This window comes from Salarias fasciatus, chromosome 22 (genome assembly GCF_902148845.1).
Source record: "Salarias fasciatus chromosome 22, fSalaFa1.1, whole genome shotgun sequence".
NCBI classification, from domain to species: Eukaryota; Metazoa; Chordata; class Actinopteri; order Blenniiformes; family Blenniidae; genus Salarias; species Salarias fasciatus.
Window position 1 is genome coordinate 8,155,094 of NC_043765.1, and position 11,877 is coordinate 8,166,970.

The 11,877-nt window shown below is 39.9% G+C and overlaps 1 protein-coding gene across 1 annotated transcript; it reads left to right on the forward strand.

Moving 5' to 3' along the window:
* Positions 1 to 588: 588 nt before the first annotated feature.
* Positions 589 to 8,235, forward strand: LOC115409949 (C-type lectin domain family 4 member M-like). The gene is made up of 6 exons (XM_030121308.1): positions 589 to 762; positions 1,423 to 1,551; positions 2,356 to 2,712; positions 2,865 to 3,043; positions 3,146 to 3,261; positions 6,848 to 8,235. The coding sequence occupies exons 1-6, from the start codon at positions 654 to 656 to the stop codon at positions 7,026 to 7,028; spliced, it is 1,071 nt and encodes a 356-aa protein (XP_029977168.1). The 5' UTR covers positions 589 to 653; the 3' UTR covers positions 7,029 to 8,235.
* Positions 8,236 to 11,877: the final 3,642 nt, after the last annotated feature.

Genomic DNA, 11,877 nt, shown 5'->3' on the forward strand with positions numbered 1-11,877 from the left:
AGGAAACCGCGAAGAACATTAAAGTTAATTTCGCATCCTAGATGCCAGCTGATATATAGACATGCTGATATATTTTTGAAAATAGAAAACTATTAATCTTACGAATTACAGCAGTTTCCTTGGATTTTATGCAACGTTGGCTGAGTTGAAAAGACCATTAATGAATTACAATTCTGAAAAAATATATATATACTTTAACAATATTCACTAACTTTATTGTCCAATTTTTGCATAATCATAGTGTGCATAAATAAAAACTCGCTGGTTATGCTGTAACTGGCTAAAAAAAAAAAAATCGCTTTAATAACCATTTTCCGTTTACAACATGTCTGCTTTGTCAAAAGTTTGCTTATATTGTTGTATAAATGCATAATGCTTTTGTTTGTTATATTATATTATATTATATTATATTATATTATATTATATTATATTATATTATATTATATTATATTATATTATATTATATTATATTATATTAATCTGTGTGCTCAGAATGGATTACTTCTACTGGACAGCAGGGGCAGACAGAGACTGCGCAGCTTGCCGCTCGGGACCCACACAGTCTTTATAATGGGAGAGACACCCTGGGGTAGACCTCAGATCACTGCTTCACTCTTTCCCAACTCTTTCTGAACGGTCTCCCCTTCGGAGTGATGTCGACTCCCGGCGGCCCCCCGCAGTGTGAGGGGATGTACTCCAAACTGATAGACTTCGAGGGCAGCTATGATCAGCTGAGCCGCAGGTCCGAGGCGGGGCCCGCAGGTAAGAGGCGCCACTTCCACACCTTCAGTCTGTCCCGCGTTCAGTGGATTGGACCAGGAGACGGCGATACACACACACACACACTCACACACACACACACACACACACACACACACACACACACACACACACACACACACACACACACACACACACACACACACACACACCCTAAACAGCAAAACCACCCACTATCAGCATAAATGTATGTGATTCCAATATTTTTTCGATAATTAATGTATTTTATTTATAATAATTGTGTCTTCTTCTTTGTTTTATCAGTGGCCATAGATATTTCATTTGCTACCAACATTAAAAAAGATACTACCTCAAGGTTTTTTCTTGCAAAGAGACTTTTCTTTCAGTCTTCATTTTATATTTCTTCTAATTTGTTTTCAAAATAATGCACTGATACACATTCATGCTTCAGTTTTCAAAAACAGTAGGGCAGTACTGTTTGTATGACATTAGACAGTACTGTTTTGACTGCCTGTGCGCTTTATATCATTGTTGTGTCACTGTGGGTTTGGAGCATTTTTAGGATGTATAGAGGAATGACTGGAAGGAGTCATAAAAAGTTCTGAATAAGTGATGGAGAGTGACTCTAAATTGCTCGGTGCTGTGAGTTTCTGGGTGATCTCAGCCTCCTGTCACCTCCAGCTCACCTGGTGTTTCCCAGCAGCGTGGCCCCCAGACTCAGAGGCTTCGGGACCTTTCGCCTCGCCACCATCTGCCTGGCTGTACTGAGCGCCATCCTGCTGATCGCCATCATATCCATGGCTTCACACAGTGAGTCGGCGTCTTACTACTCAAAAGTAGCCGTGTAAGAAACCTCTGAATTCCATTGAATTGTTGAACTTGATTTGCTCCTGTAATAATAATGTTCATGCAGCTGTATTATGGTAGTGTTTCTGTCAGCACTGTGTGAGTCAGCCTGATGACTGATTCACTGTTTAAACTGGAGTTAAATCAGTTAGCAGGAGGAGACGTTTCACAATCTCAGTGTTATTACATCTGGTCTATGAACGAATGACATTGAGAAACAGTAAAGCGGCTGAGAACGACGACCAACATGCAGCACAATGCTATTATAAAAGTAAACTGATGTTTATTGAATATCTATGAGCTATAAACATCTGTGTTATCATTCTGTACCATCAGTTTGATATGTCTCAAACTAATCAATCTTAAAATTGCAAAATCTTGCAGGTATTAATATTTTTTTTCAGTGATTCTATTATGAAGTGTTTTATTTGCACATAATGTATGTTTTTTAATAATTTTGAACATGTTTCACGCACCTCCTGCTGCTTTGAGTTTGTACATATTGATAAATACGCTGCATTTTGAAGCATTTGGTTTAGTTCAGCTGAAATGTAACATTTTGCAGTTTCTGTGAAGCAATAATACTTCCTTAAAGTTGTGTCTAGTGTAGTTATGTGATCATTATATCTGTCAAACCTCACCAAGGTTTCTTTAATAAACTAGAGAAATTATGTCTATGATTCCTCATGTTATTCCAATGATTTTCTTCCTGCAGGAACAGCGGATTAAGTCTGGAATAATGAGTGCATCGTTGTTTCCATCCCTCAGATAAAAACAGAGCTCAGGGTGGCGGTGACGCCGTCGCAGAAGCGCAGAAGCAGAAGCAGGGGGTCAACGTGTCGGAGCTGGTGGACTCCATCAGCAAACTGCAGCAGGAGAAGAAACAGCTGCAGGGAGAGAAGGAGGAGCAGCAGAGAGCGAAAGAAGAGCTGCAGAAAGCAAAGGAAGGGCTGCAGAGAGAGAAAGAAGAGCTGCAGAAAGCAAATAAAGAGCTACAGAGAGAGAAGGAAGAGCTGCAGAAAGCAAAGGAAGGGCTGCAGAGAGAGAAAGAAGAGCTGCAGAAAGCAAATAAAGAGCTACAGAGAGAGAAGGACGAGCTGCAGGCCAGACTGGCTGTCACCAAAGGTACATCCAGAACATGCCCTAACAGGCCCTGAGCGAATATTTTGCGTGGGATGACAGTCAAATACTCAAAGCACGAGCAGAATTTACAGGACCTTTTCTTCAAATGAATAAACTCGTCTGTTTTCTTTCGTTTTTGCTGATTTGCCAATCAGCCCCTGTTGTGACCACGCCAAAGTCGACATCGGCCCCCATCGTCTGCCCCAACGACTGGCACCTCTTCAACAGCAGCTGCTACTTCATCTCCAGGACCACTCGGGACTGGCCGGAGAGCAAGTCCTTCTGCGAGAGCAAGGGGGCTTACCTGGCCATCATCCACACACCCGAGGAGCAGGTAGAGGGTGACCGGCCCTCCCGGGCATCACCTGAGTGCAAGATGTCAAAAAACCGAACCCGCTCTGAATGTCCTTGCTAGCATGTTTTCCTTCTTTCTCAGACGTTTCTGTGGGACCTGCTCCCCAGAGGACACTGGAATTCCTACTGGTTTGGTCTCACTGACGGACAAGTGGAGGATGAGTGGAAATGGGTCGATGGCACGCCGCTGGTCGGGGGGTAGGTTTGCCTCTATCTTTACTTTACCTCTTCACAACCTGCTCATACAAAGAAACCAGCTAAAACAGTCCCAGTGTTTGATGATTTGGCAGGATTTTATGAGAATTAGAGACTCTTTTGTTGGTCAGGAGTTTTGTTGCATGGCAGCCAGGAAGGCAACAAAAGAGAGATTTATTTGAATGACATTGAAAATTGTTTCTTGAGTAAATTGGCTCTTGTGCTGCTGGTAAGAGTGTCCAGGAATCAGTGCAGACTGAAGAGTGCTGCATGAGGCAAAGCAGCGGTACATGTATGTACATGTACCTCAGTGTGACAGAATTAACCAGAAAAACTTTGCAGTGACTGAGTCATTTCTTTCAAATATGTCACAAATCTGAAAAAAATTTCACACGTAAACAACAATTTTAAAATCAGATTTTAATTATGAACAATCTGTTTTGCCTGAATGGTTTTAAATGCAGTTAATCAGCAGTTGAAACATGCTCTGGCTCCAGGAAAGGGACGTTTTCTACTGGTTGGACTCCAGCCCCTGCTTAGCATCGACTCCATTAATATAAACAAACTGAACTGGAGCAAAGGTGCAGCCAGCAGCAGAAAAGAGGGAATGAGGAGAAGTGATAGATATAATGCGAGGGTCAAATTGTTTCTATTCTACTGGAGTTTACTTCGAACAAGACTTGAGTTTTTCTGAGGATCTTGGATTTTCCTAAAGCTGACTTTAAAAAATGACAGTCAGAAAAGAATTGTGGGTGACAAATCAATGCGGATCACAATTGTAGCTCAGCTTGCAGCCTGATGATCGACAATATTAAGAAACTCCAATAAAACAGTTTGTCATATTATATTGATTAAAATAAAACTTAATATCCAAATGTTTTGCTTTAACGTGTCTGTCACAGCCTTATCTTGTTTTCATTTTCAAGATGAAAGTCCTGCTGAAGCTCATTGGTTTTATGGGACGACATCTCTCCCGCTGCAAACTTTTAAAACTCCTATCTAACCCACTCGCGCTCTGCCACGGCTGAATGACTCTTAATCGACTTCGTGAGTGATCTGAACAGTAATCAGTTTGATCTGCTAACACTTCTGATGCACGTCAGCGAGGGAGCAAATGTTGAAAGTTTTAGTCAGCCAAAATTAGCCACTTGATACAGACCATGTATATTAGTAAAATCTTATTGTAACATCAAAGTCACAATTGTTGAAGTTAATTCTCTCTCGGATAAAAACAGAAGTGAAATCTCTGTCTCTCTCTGTCTCTGTCTCTCTCTCTCTCTTTCTCTTTGCAATCAGCCAAAACTTTTTCTCTAAAGTATTGATGATGTATTTGCAACCCTGAATAGTTTTTGTCACATACACCATTTAAAACTGTGAATCATGATGAATTAAATGTGAGACAGCCAGCAAACAGAGGCTTTGAGCAGCTGCACATGCACTTTGACCTCTGGTGGAAAACATGTGAGAGGCACAGAGGAAACCGTGGAAACACAACGTTTTCTGTAAATGCATCGTCAGGCCTTCTCTGTTCTCTAGTTTGTCTCTTCTGCAATCCTCACTTGAGGTACTCTGATCATTATTTTTGCTTCCTGTCTTTGGTCAACTCTGCACATTGGCTAATAACCATCTGATTTCTCTTCCTCATTTTGAGAATATTTGCCAGTGACTAATCTTGTGTCATTCCCCTTTTTTTCCTCCTGTTTCCTCTTTTCCTGGTAAGACTGGTCGATGCATGATGTGCTCACTTGGGCCTGTTTCTGCTCTGCTTCAATCTTTCTGCAGGATTAGACGTCAGTGCTATTTAATCATCTTTCACAGCGTCTGCTCTTTCGTAACGCAAGCCTGTCCGTTTCTGCAGGAGAATGGCTTCAATTTCGTTTGGCTGCATTGACTTACGTATAATTATATTCACAGTGTTGTTTGTTGGTCACAAAATGTTGCACTGTGTAAGCACTTTGCCATTTTCTATGAATTTTTCCTAATATCAGTATAGAATTACACCTTGGACCTGGCCATTAGATCTGTAAGTTGAGAGCATACTTTTGATGATAAGATAATATGATAAGATGGAACAAGTGAAATGAAGCTGAAATGGGAGGAATCTGATCATGGCCGCTGCTTCCTGTTGGTTTTCTCTGCAGGATTTTGGATCAGTTGTAGAATTTTTAAATGGTTATGGAGACAAACTGACCATAACAAATTAAAATAGTATAAAGATAGGTTCTTCTACCCGATTCAAGCAAGACTGGGAGATAAAAAGCTTATTAAGGAGCAAATGCAAAAAAAAAAAAATCAGTGGATCAATTTATCTTTAAAACTTTGTTTAAATTACATAAATAAAAATCATTTACAGTCTGAGATAAAAGTATTACGTGGGCCCTATCATGATAGCGATTTTATACCGAGCAAAACAGATGCGAGTTTCAAAAGTTGGACAAACCAAGGTTTATCATCTTACTGCACCTATTTCTATAATAGGACAATTAAAGATTTTCAATCACTTAAGAGAGACCAGCAATTGCATAAGAGTGATTTCTTTAGGTTTTCACAAATACGTCACCATATACATACTTTTATGCCAAAAAATAAGAAGGTTTTTGAAATACCAATTCTAAAGATTTTTACAAACACTTACATAGCAGATTCAGGTCTTAAATTGATTTCAAGATTGTATAAAGGTTTCCAAAAGCTAACTAAGTCAAATACAAATTATTTAAAGCAAAAATGGGAAAAGGAAGCAACTGTGCAAATATAGGACGAGATTTGGTTAAATCATTGTGCCTTTCAATGGAAAATTACTAGTTCTAATCTATGGAGAGGCTTTGGTTGGAAGAGCCTTTGTAGATATTTTACAACTCCAGCACAAACTGCTCACTTTTCAGGTTCTTCCAGCTGTTGGAGACATTGTGGTGCACATGATGTAAAACAACACCATTTGTTCTGGTCTTGTCCAATAATACAAAGTTTTTGGAAGTTGGTTCAAATAGAGATAAAATCCATATTAAACTTACACTCACTACATTGGGATGAGTTACTATTTGGATGTTTACATTCCGCTGATATACAAAAGGAGACGAGACATCTGTTTGGCATACTGAGTTTGGCAGCTCGAAAAGCAATCACTGAGAAATGGCTAAATTGTGTTTGCCGCGACCTGAATGACTGGCATGATGTTATCTATTCAATATCTGTAATGGAACGAATAACGTTTCATAAGAAACTCCAGTTGAATACGTTTGATAAAGTATGGACAAAATGGTTAATGTATATTTTACCTAAGAGACACGAATTTGTATGATCTCCTGTATTGTTGTGTACACCTCTGGTTCTTTGTTGTTACTGTTTCCGTTTTAAAAATGTGTGAAATTTTGAAAAAAAAAAATAAAAAAAAAAAAGAGATAGGTTCTTCAGTATTGCTCTGCGTTAAGATATTACTGATTTTAGCTCTTTTACCCAATTCATATATCAGTATGAAGATGGTATAACTTTTCCAATTTCATAGTGGTTTCATTTCTTCTTTGTTCACTTCTTTTGGATATATTATGATCAACTGTCAGCCAAAGGGTTTCCTTTTTCCCCTGATCCGTAGTTTCTGGGAAGAGGGTGAGCCCAACAACCACATCGACGAGGACTGCGGCTACATAGTGAAGACCAACGTGTTGGAGCGAGTGGCGACGCGGAGCTGGTACGACGCCCCCTGCACCATGTACCTGCCCTTCATCTGCGAGAAGTACATGGGACCTGGAGCCAGCACTGGCATCCCTCACTGAGAGGCTGAGAGGCCCGGCCCGGCACCGCCTCTTCCATCAGAGACTGAACTTCATCAACAGCGATGAAAACGTCGGATGTACACAGAGCAGATCTGTGAGTCGCCGACGTCTTTGCAGTTCATAGTGTATGAGAACACAATGCCGCCAAAAAAGAAATCATCAATCAGTCACATTGTGACATGAAAGTTAACCATTAATGTGATTCATTTGCAGTGACGTTCTGCGAATTGATTTGATTTAATGACTTGAACTTTGCATCAAGTTGCAACGCAAAAATAATTTGATGAAAAAATGTGATGATGCACAGCTGCAGCGTCTCACAATATAATGTGGCGATGTGTTACAACGCTAAAAGTTGGAAATACCATCCTCCCGAAGCCTCATCCCTGTGCAGATTCCTAACATTTGGCATTTAATTACAGTCGCTATTCGCTTCTTCAAAAAGCTGATTTGTCATTGTGTTGGAGTTTTCTCAGGAATAATGAGGCGCTCCCCATCTGGTGAACAGCAGTTCAGTGAAACAAGAATGGAGTTACATTATTTGTAATTGTGATACTGAAACTAAACATTTATAACGAAGTGAGCAAGGCTGCTGAGCTCTCAGTGTTTTCACTCAAAAATATAAGAAAAATAAGACACAACAGTAACAGCACAAAATTAGGTTTTCCAGTGAGATGTGACTCAGTGTGTCCACCTCCTCTCTGTTGGATTTTTGTATCGGTGCCTTAAAAAAGTGCTTCCCACCTTTCGAGAGGACGTCAAAATGATCTCAAATCTAGCTGAACTAAGATCATTGACGAGGGCAGTTCTGTAGAACTTGCTTTCCATGCAGAATCCTTCTGTTGCCTCTGAGAAAGGCTGCAGACCTCCCAGCCGACCCCTCACTTGCAAAAACCTCACAATGAAAACAAACACAGTCGCTCTCACCAGCACACAAACGCATGTGCCTTTAAAAAAAAAGGGGGAAAAAAAGCTCTGGATAGTTTCCCAGGTTTATCTGTCGAAACATGTTTGACTCGTGCGGTTCTAATGTTGACAACCTCAGAAGAAGAAAGTCCTGTTTTGCCTCATAAAAACAGTTCCAGCACTTTCAAATTGTAGAATTTTCAACCACTAAATTAAAAAAAAACTTGAATCAAACTCGTGCAATGACTTCGACCTGCATCCTACCGATCTTGTAAATATACAATACATTGATTATTTCTGATCTTGATGTGTTCTGTTTTTCTTTTTCCACCATGAAATATTTACACCTAAATTTATTCCACAGTGCTGATGTTAGTCAGCAATTAAGTAAATGGGAAAATGCTGATCTGGAGAATGTGTTTGCAAAAGAGGGAAAGTGCTGCGCCCAAGTGGCCAGAATATCATGCAATACAGCTTGAATGTGACAACGATTTGATTTTTAAATACTGTACAAGAGTTTAATTAAGTACATTAAAACATAAATATTGTGTAGTTTGTGATCATCTTCATGTATTGTTCCCTTCTGTTTTCTATTTGTGCTTTTGTACTTTTGCTTATTTATGAAAAACTGATCCCAGAACACATGAAGAACATGTACAGTATGTCTCATTACAGTTCATTACATGGCTATGAAACTAACATGATGTAATCAAGACAAAGCAATAGTTTTAATTTGTTTTTGTTTGTTTGGTTTTTTTTGTTTTTTTTCTAATTTAGTACCAACAAACAAAACTTGCTGTTCATATCTGATCCAGGCTACAGGAAGCTTCTCCTCTCATCAGCTGTGGTCCAGACTGCGGCCTTTCAGCACTGTTGATGTTGCCCAGCAGGTGGCAACAACAGACATACATTTGCACACAGCTGAATGAATCAATAATTGACTTTTTTTTCTTAAAAGAGAAAACTTTCTATACAAATTGATAAAAAAAAATATGTAGGTCATTACATACCCAAAAGTTCCTAATGCCTATAAAATGAAAGTTTAATTTTAATGTTTTAGGAGATGAAATTGATGAATAATGATTGACATCTGTGAAATGGGGATGGAAAAAAGCATGACTGAAATCTTTTTATTTTTCCAGTTTGAAGACCTTTTTTTTCTGCTTCCATTGGTGCATTGACTCAAAATTAACAAATGCGTAGCTACAAAGTTAGTTTGAAATCTGTCATTCAAGCTATTTTATGAGGCCTAGATTTTTTTTCTAGACCAAAACTATTTTCCTCCCTTCCTCCTCACCATATATTAGTAAAACACATTAGTCAAATCTCCGCTGCCCTCTGTGAACTAAAGCACACACCCTGCCTCCGGTGTCATCTGGGCCGCTTCCTGTCCAAGTGGACTGGAAGTAGGCTAAGCGAGTCCCTGAGCGCCCGGGCCAAAGGTGGAGAGCGTTTGTGGAGTAGAGAGTTTGCTCTCCTGCTTCACGGCTGAGCTCGTTACCACAGAGCTGGTTACCAGGAAGTCAGCTAGCCCTCTTCTGTCACAGCTCATTAGCCCAGATTACAGGTGGAGACTTACCCAGAGAGCCAGGGAGACACTGTACCTAGAAATTCAACAATGAGGACATATCTGGGTTTTCCAGTAGACTAAACCTGCAGCAGCATAACAGAGAAAATGATTCATGCTAATCTGAGTTATAGCGCTGATCAAATAGACCCAGCAGAAGTACCTGAGCGTAGCTTTAACACACCAAATTCACCCAATTATATCGTCATAGAGATCACAAGAGCAGAAAAGAGACGTCCCCACAAGCAGAAAACTCTTCAACAGATCTCAGGAAGCTGCTAAAACACCAAGATAAACCTTCATTGAAGCTAAAACTCCCAACAACAATGAAAGTCTGCAGTCGATACGTTAGCTGAGCTGCTAGCACCGTTCGGGTCAGTATGATCACTGATTCACGCAGAAAATTCAAGATGTAGTCAGTCTGGATGTCAGAAACTGATTTATTTATAGCTGATGAGTACAGAAAGAAGCAACAGCAAAAGAGATGAACATGCAAACAACACCAAAGCTTATCTTCACAGGTAAGCTAATGCTTATTCAAAGCTCCTCGTGCATCGGCTCTGGCGTGGACAGGCTCATGCTAATGCTACATGCAGTAGGACTTCAGCTGACCTGACATAACAGTAGTTCAGTAACTTTATGAAACTTAACATGTTACAGCAAGAGTCTTGTTCGAGCATGTCCTGAGTACAACCTGTTGTAATTGGGACACTTACAAAACGTTGCAGTCAGTGTCAATGGGGACAGAAGGTGTGTCTTTCAGAGTAACTTCGTCTCTGCAGTGCATGAGAGCTAAACTCGCCGTCTTTGATACAAGGTTCGAAATGGAAATGAAACCGTGTGTGTTTGACTTTTTGATGAACCCACGTCTCACCTCAGCTACGTAACACTGATGTCACCACATCGCCACACCTAAGCCGAAACCTGCCGCATCCATTACTAAAAACAGGACACGGCCTGAAGGCCAAGCTTAGTCTGAAAGCCCCCATTAGAGCAAAACCATCAAACATTTACCGTCGGACTCAGCGGGCACCCGCCATCCATCCAGGCAAGCGCTGGATTACCTGGACACTGAACCAATGGCGGAGCGACTGGAGGCTTACAGTAAAGCCCAGAGGCTGCTTTAACTGAGCCTGAGCGGAGGGACAGGCCAGCATCTTAAACTCAAAGAAACAGCCAACTGGAGCGATGTCAGGAAGAGATAATTAATCTCCGCTAATGATTTTAATTTTCCCCTTCAAAGTGTCCAGAGGAGACACAAACAGTGAGACGTCGTCATCAAAGCTAAAAATACCACAGGGGTTTTCATTTTACAGACACGAGAAAGTAAGATATCACAGCGCCAGACTGACTGCATAAAAATAGATTTTCTTTTCATATTCCAATGAAAATGTTGATTAAATTCTGATGCTTGACTCCAATTGACTAAATGCATTCTCAGCATTTTCATGCACATTCAAATGTCAAAAACAGGTGTGTGTTAAACGTTTTGCTTGGTCCGGCCCTCTAAATATTGGATGGTATGACTGTGGCTGAAGATGGCAGTATCAATAAAAGTCACTTGAACATTAAATAATGAAGAGGTGCAAAACTGTTTGATGAAAAAAACACATTATGAGACCTTTTGTGACTTTCATTTTCAGATATATTTTGTTTTTCATTCATATTTCAATATTTTTAACTTGCCCCGCCAGTTCTTCCTGAGCCACATATCTACATTATTTATTTTTAAGAAAATTCTTCTTTATGTTTCTGAGTGTTTACAGTATAATTAAATTAAATTAAATTAAATTAAATTAAATTAAATCTTCATACAATGTTCAATCTTAACTGGCTGCTGCTATTAGACCTTTTTTGTTTGGGGTTTAAAAATTACCTACACAACTTTTGTGGAGCATTCAGTGTAATATCTTTTCAATTTGCTGACACCTCACAATGCTTCCCTCCTTCTCACTGAATGACCAGTGTCACTTGACGTCAGCCACAGTTTGATCCCGGTGGAGTTCATCTACACTCCCCGTTCTATTCCTGGAAAGAAGAAAAAGACGATGGAGATCCAGTATGAAGCCACACATTACTGGATGTCAAAGAAGCTAGATTGTCTCCCAACGAGACAAGCTCCTGCTTCTCTTTCGTGGTATTTTGTAAAAATTAGAGTCGGACAAGGTTTACACCACTCGTCAACCAGAGTCAATCCAGTCTGTGCTTGATGTGAGATTGTCAAAATCAGACAAAAAAAGAAAGAAGAAAACAAGCACTGTGGTTTTGTCTGTGTCTGCATTTCACTCAGAAGATGATAATGACCTCCCCGAAAAAACACCTAAAAACTTCATTGTTTGACCAAATAACTCTGTTATTCATACCCAGAACTATAAA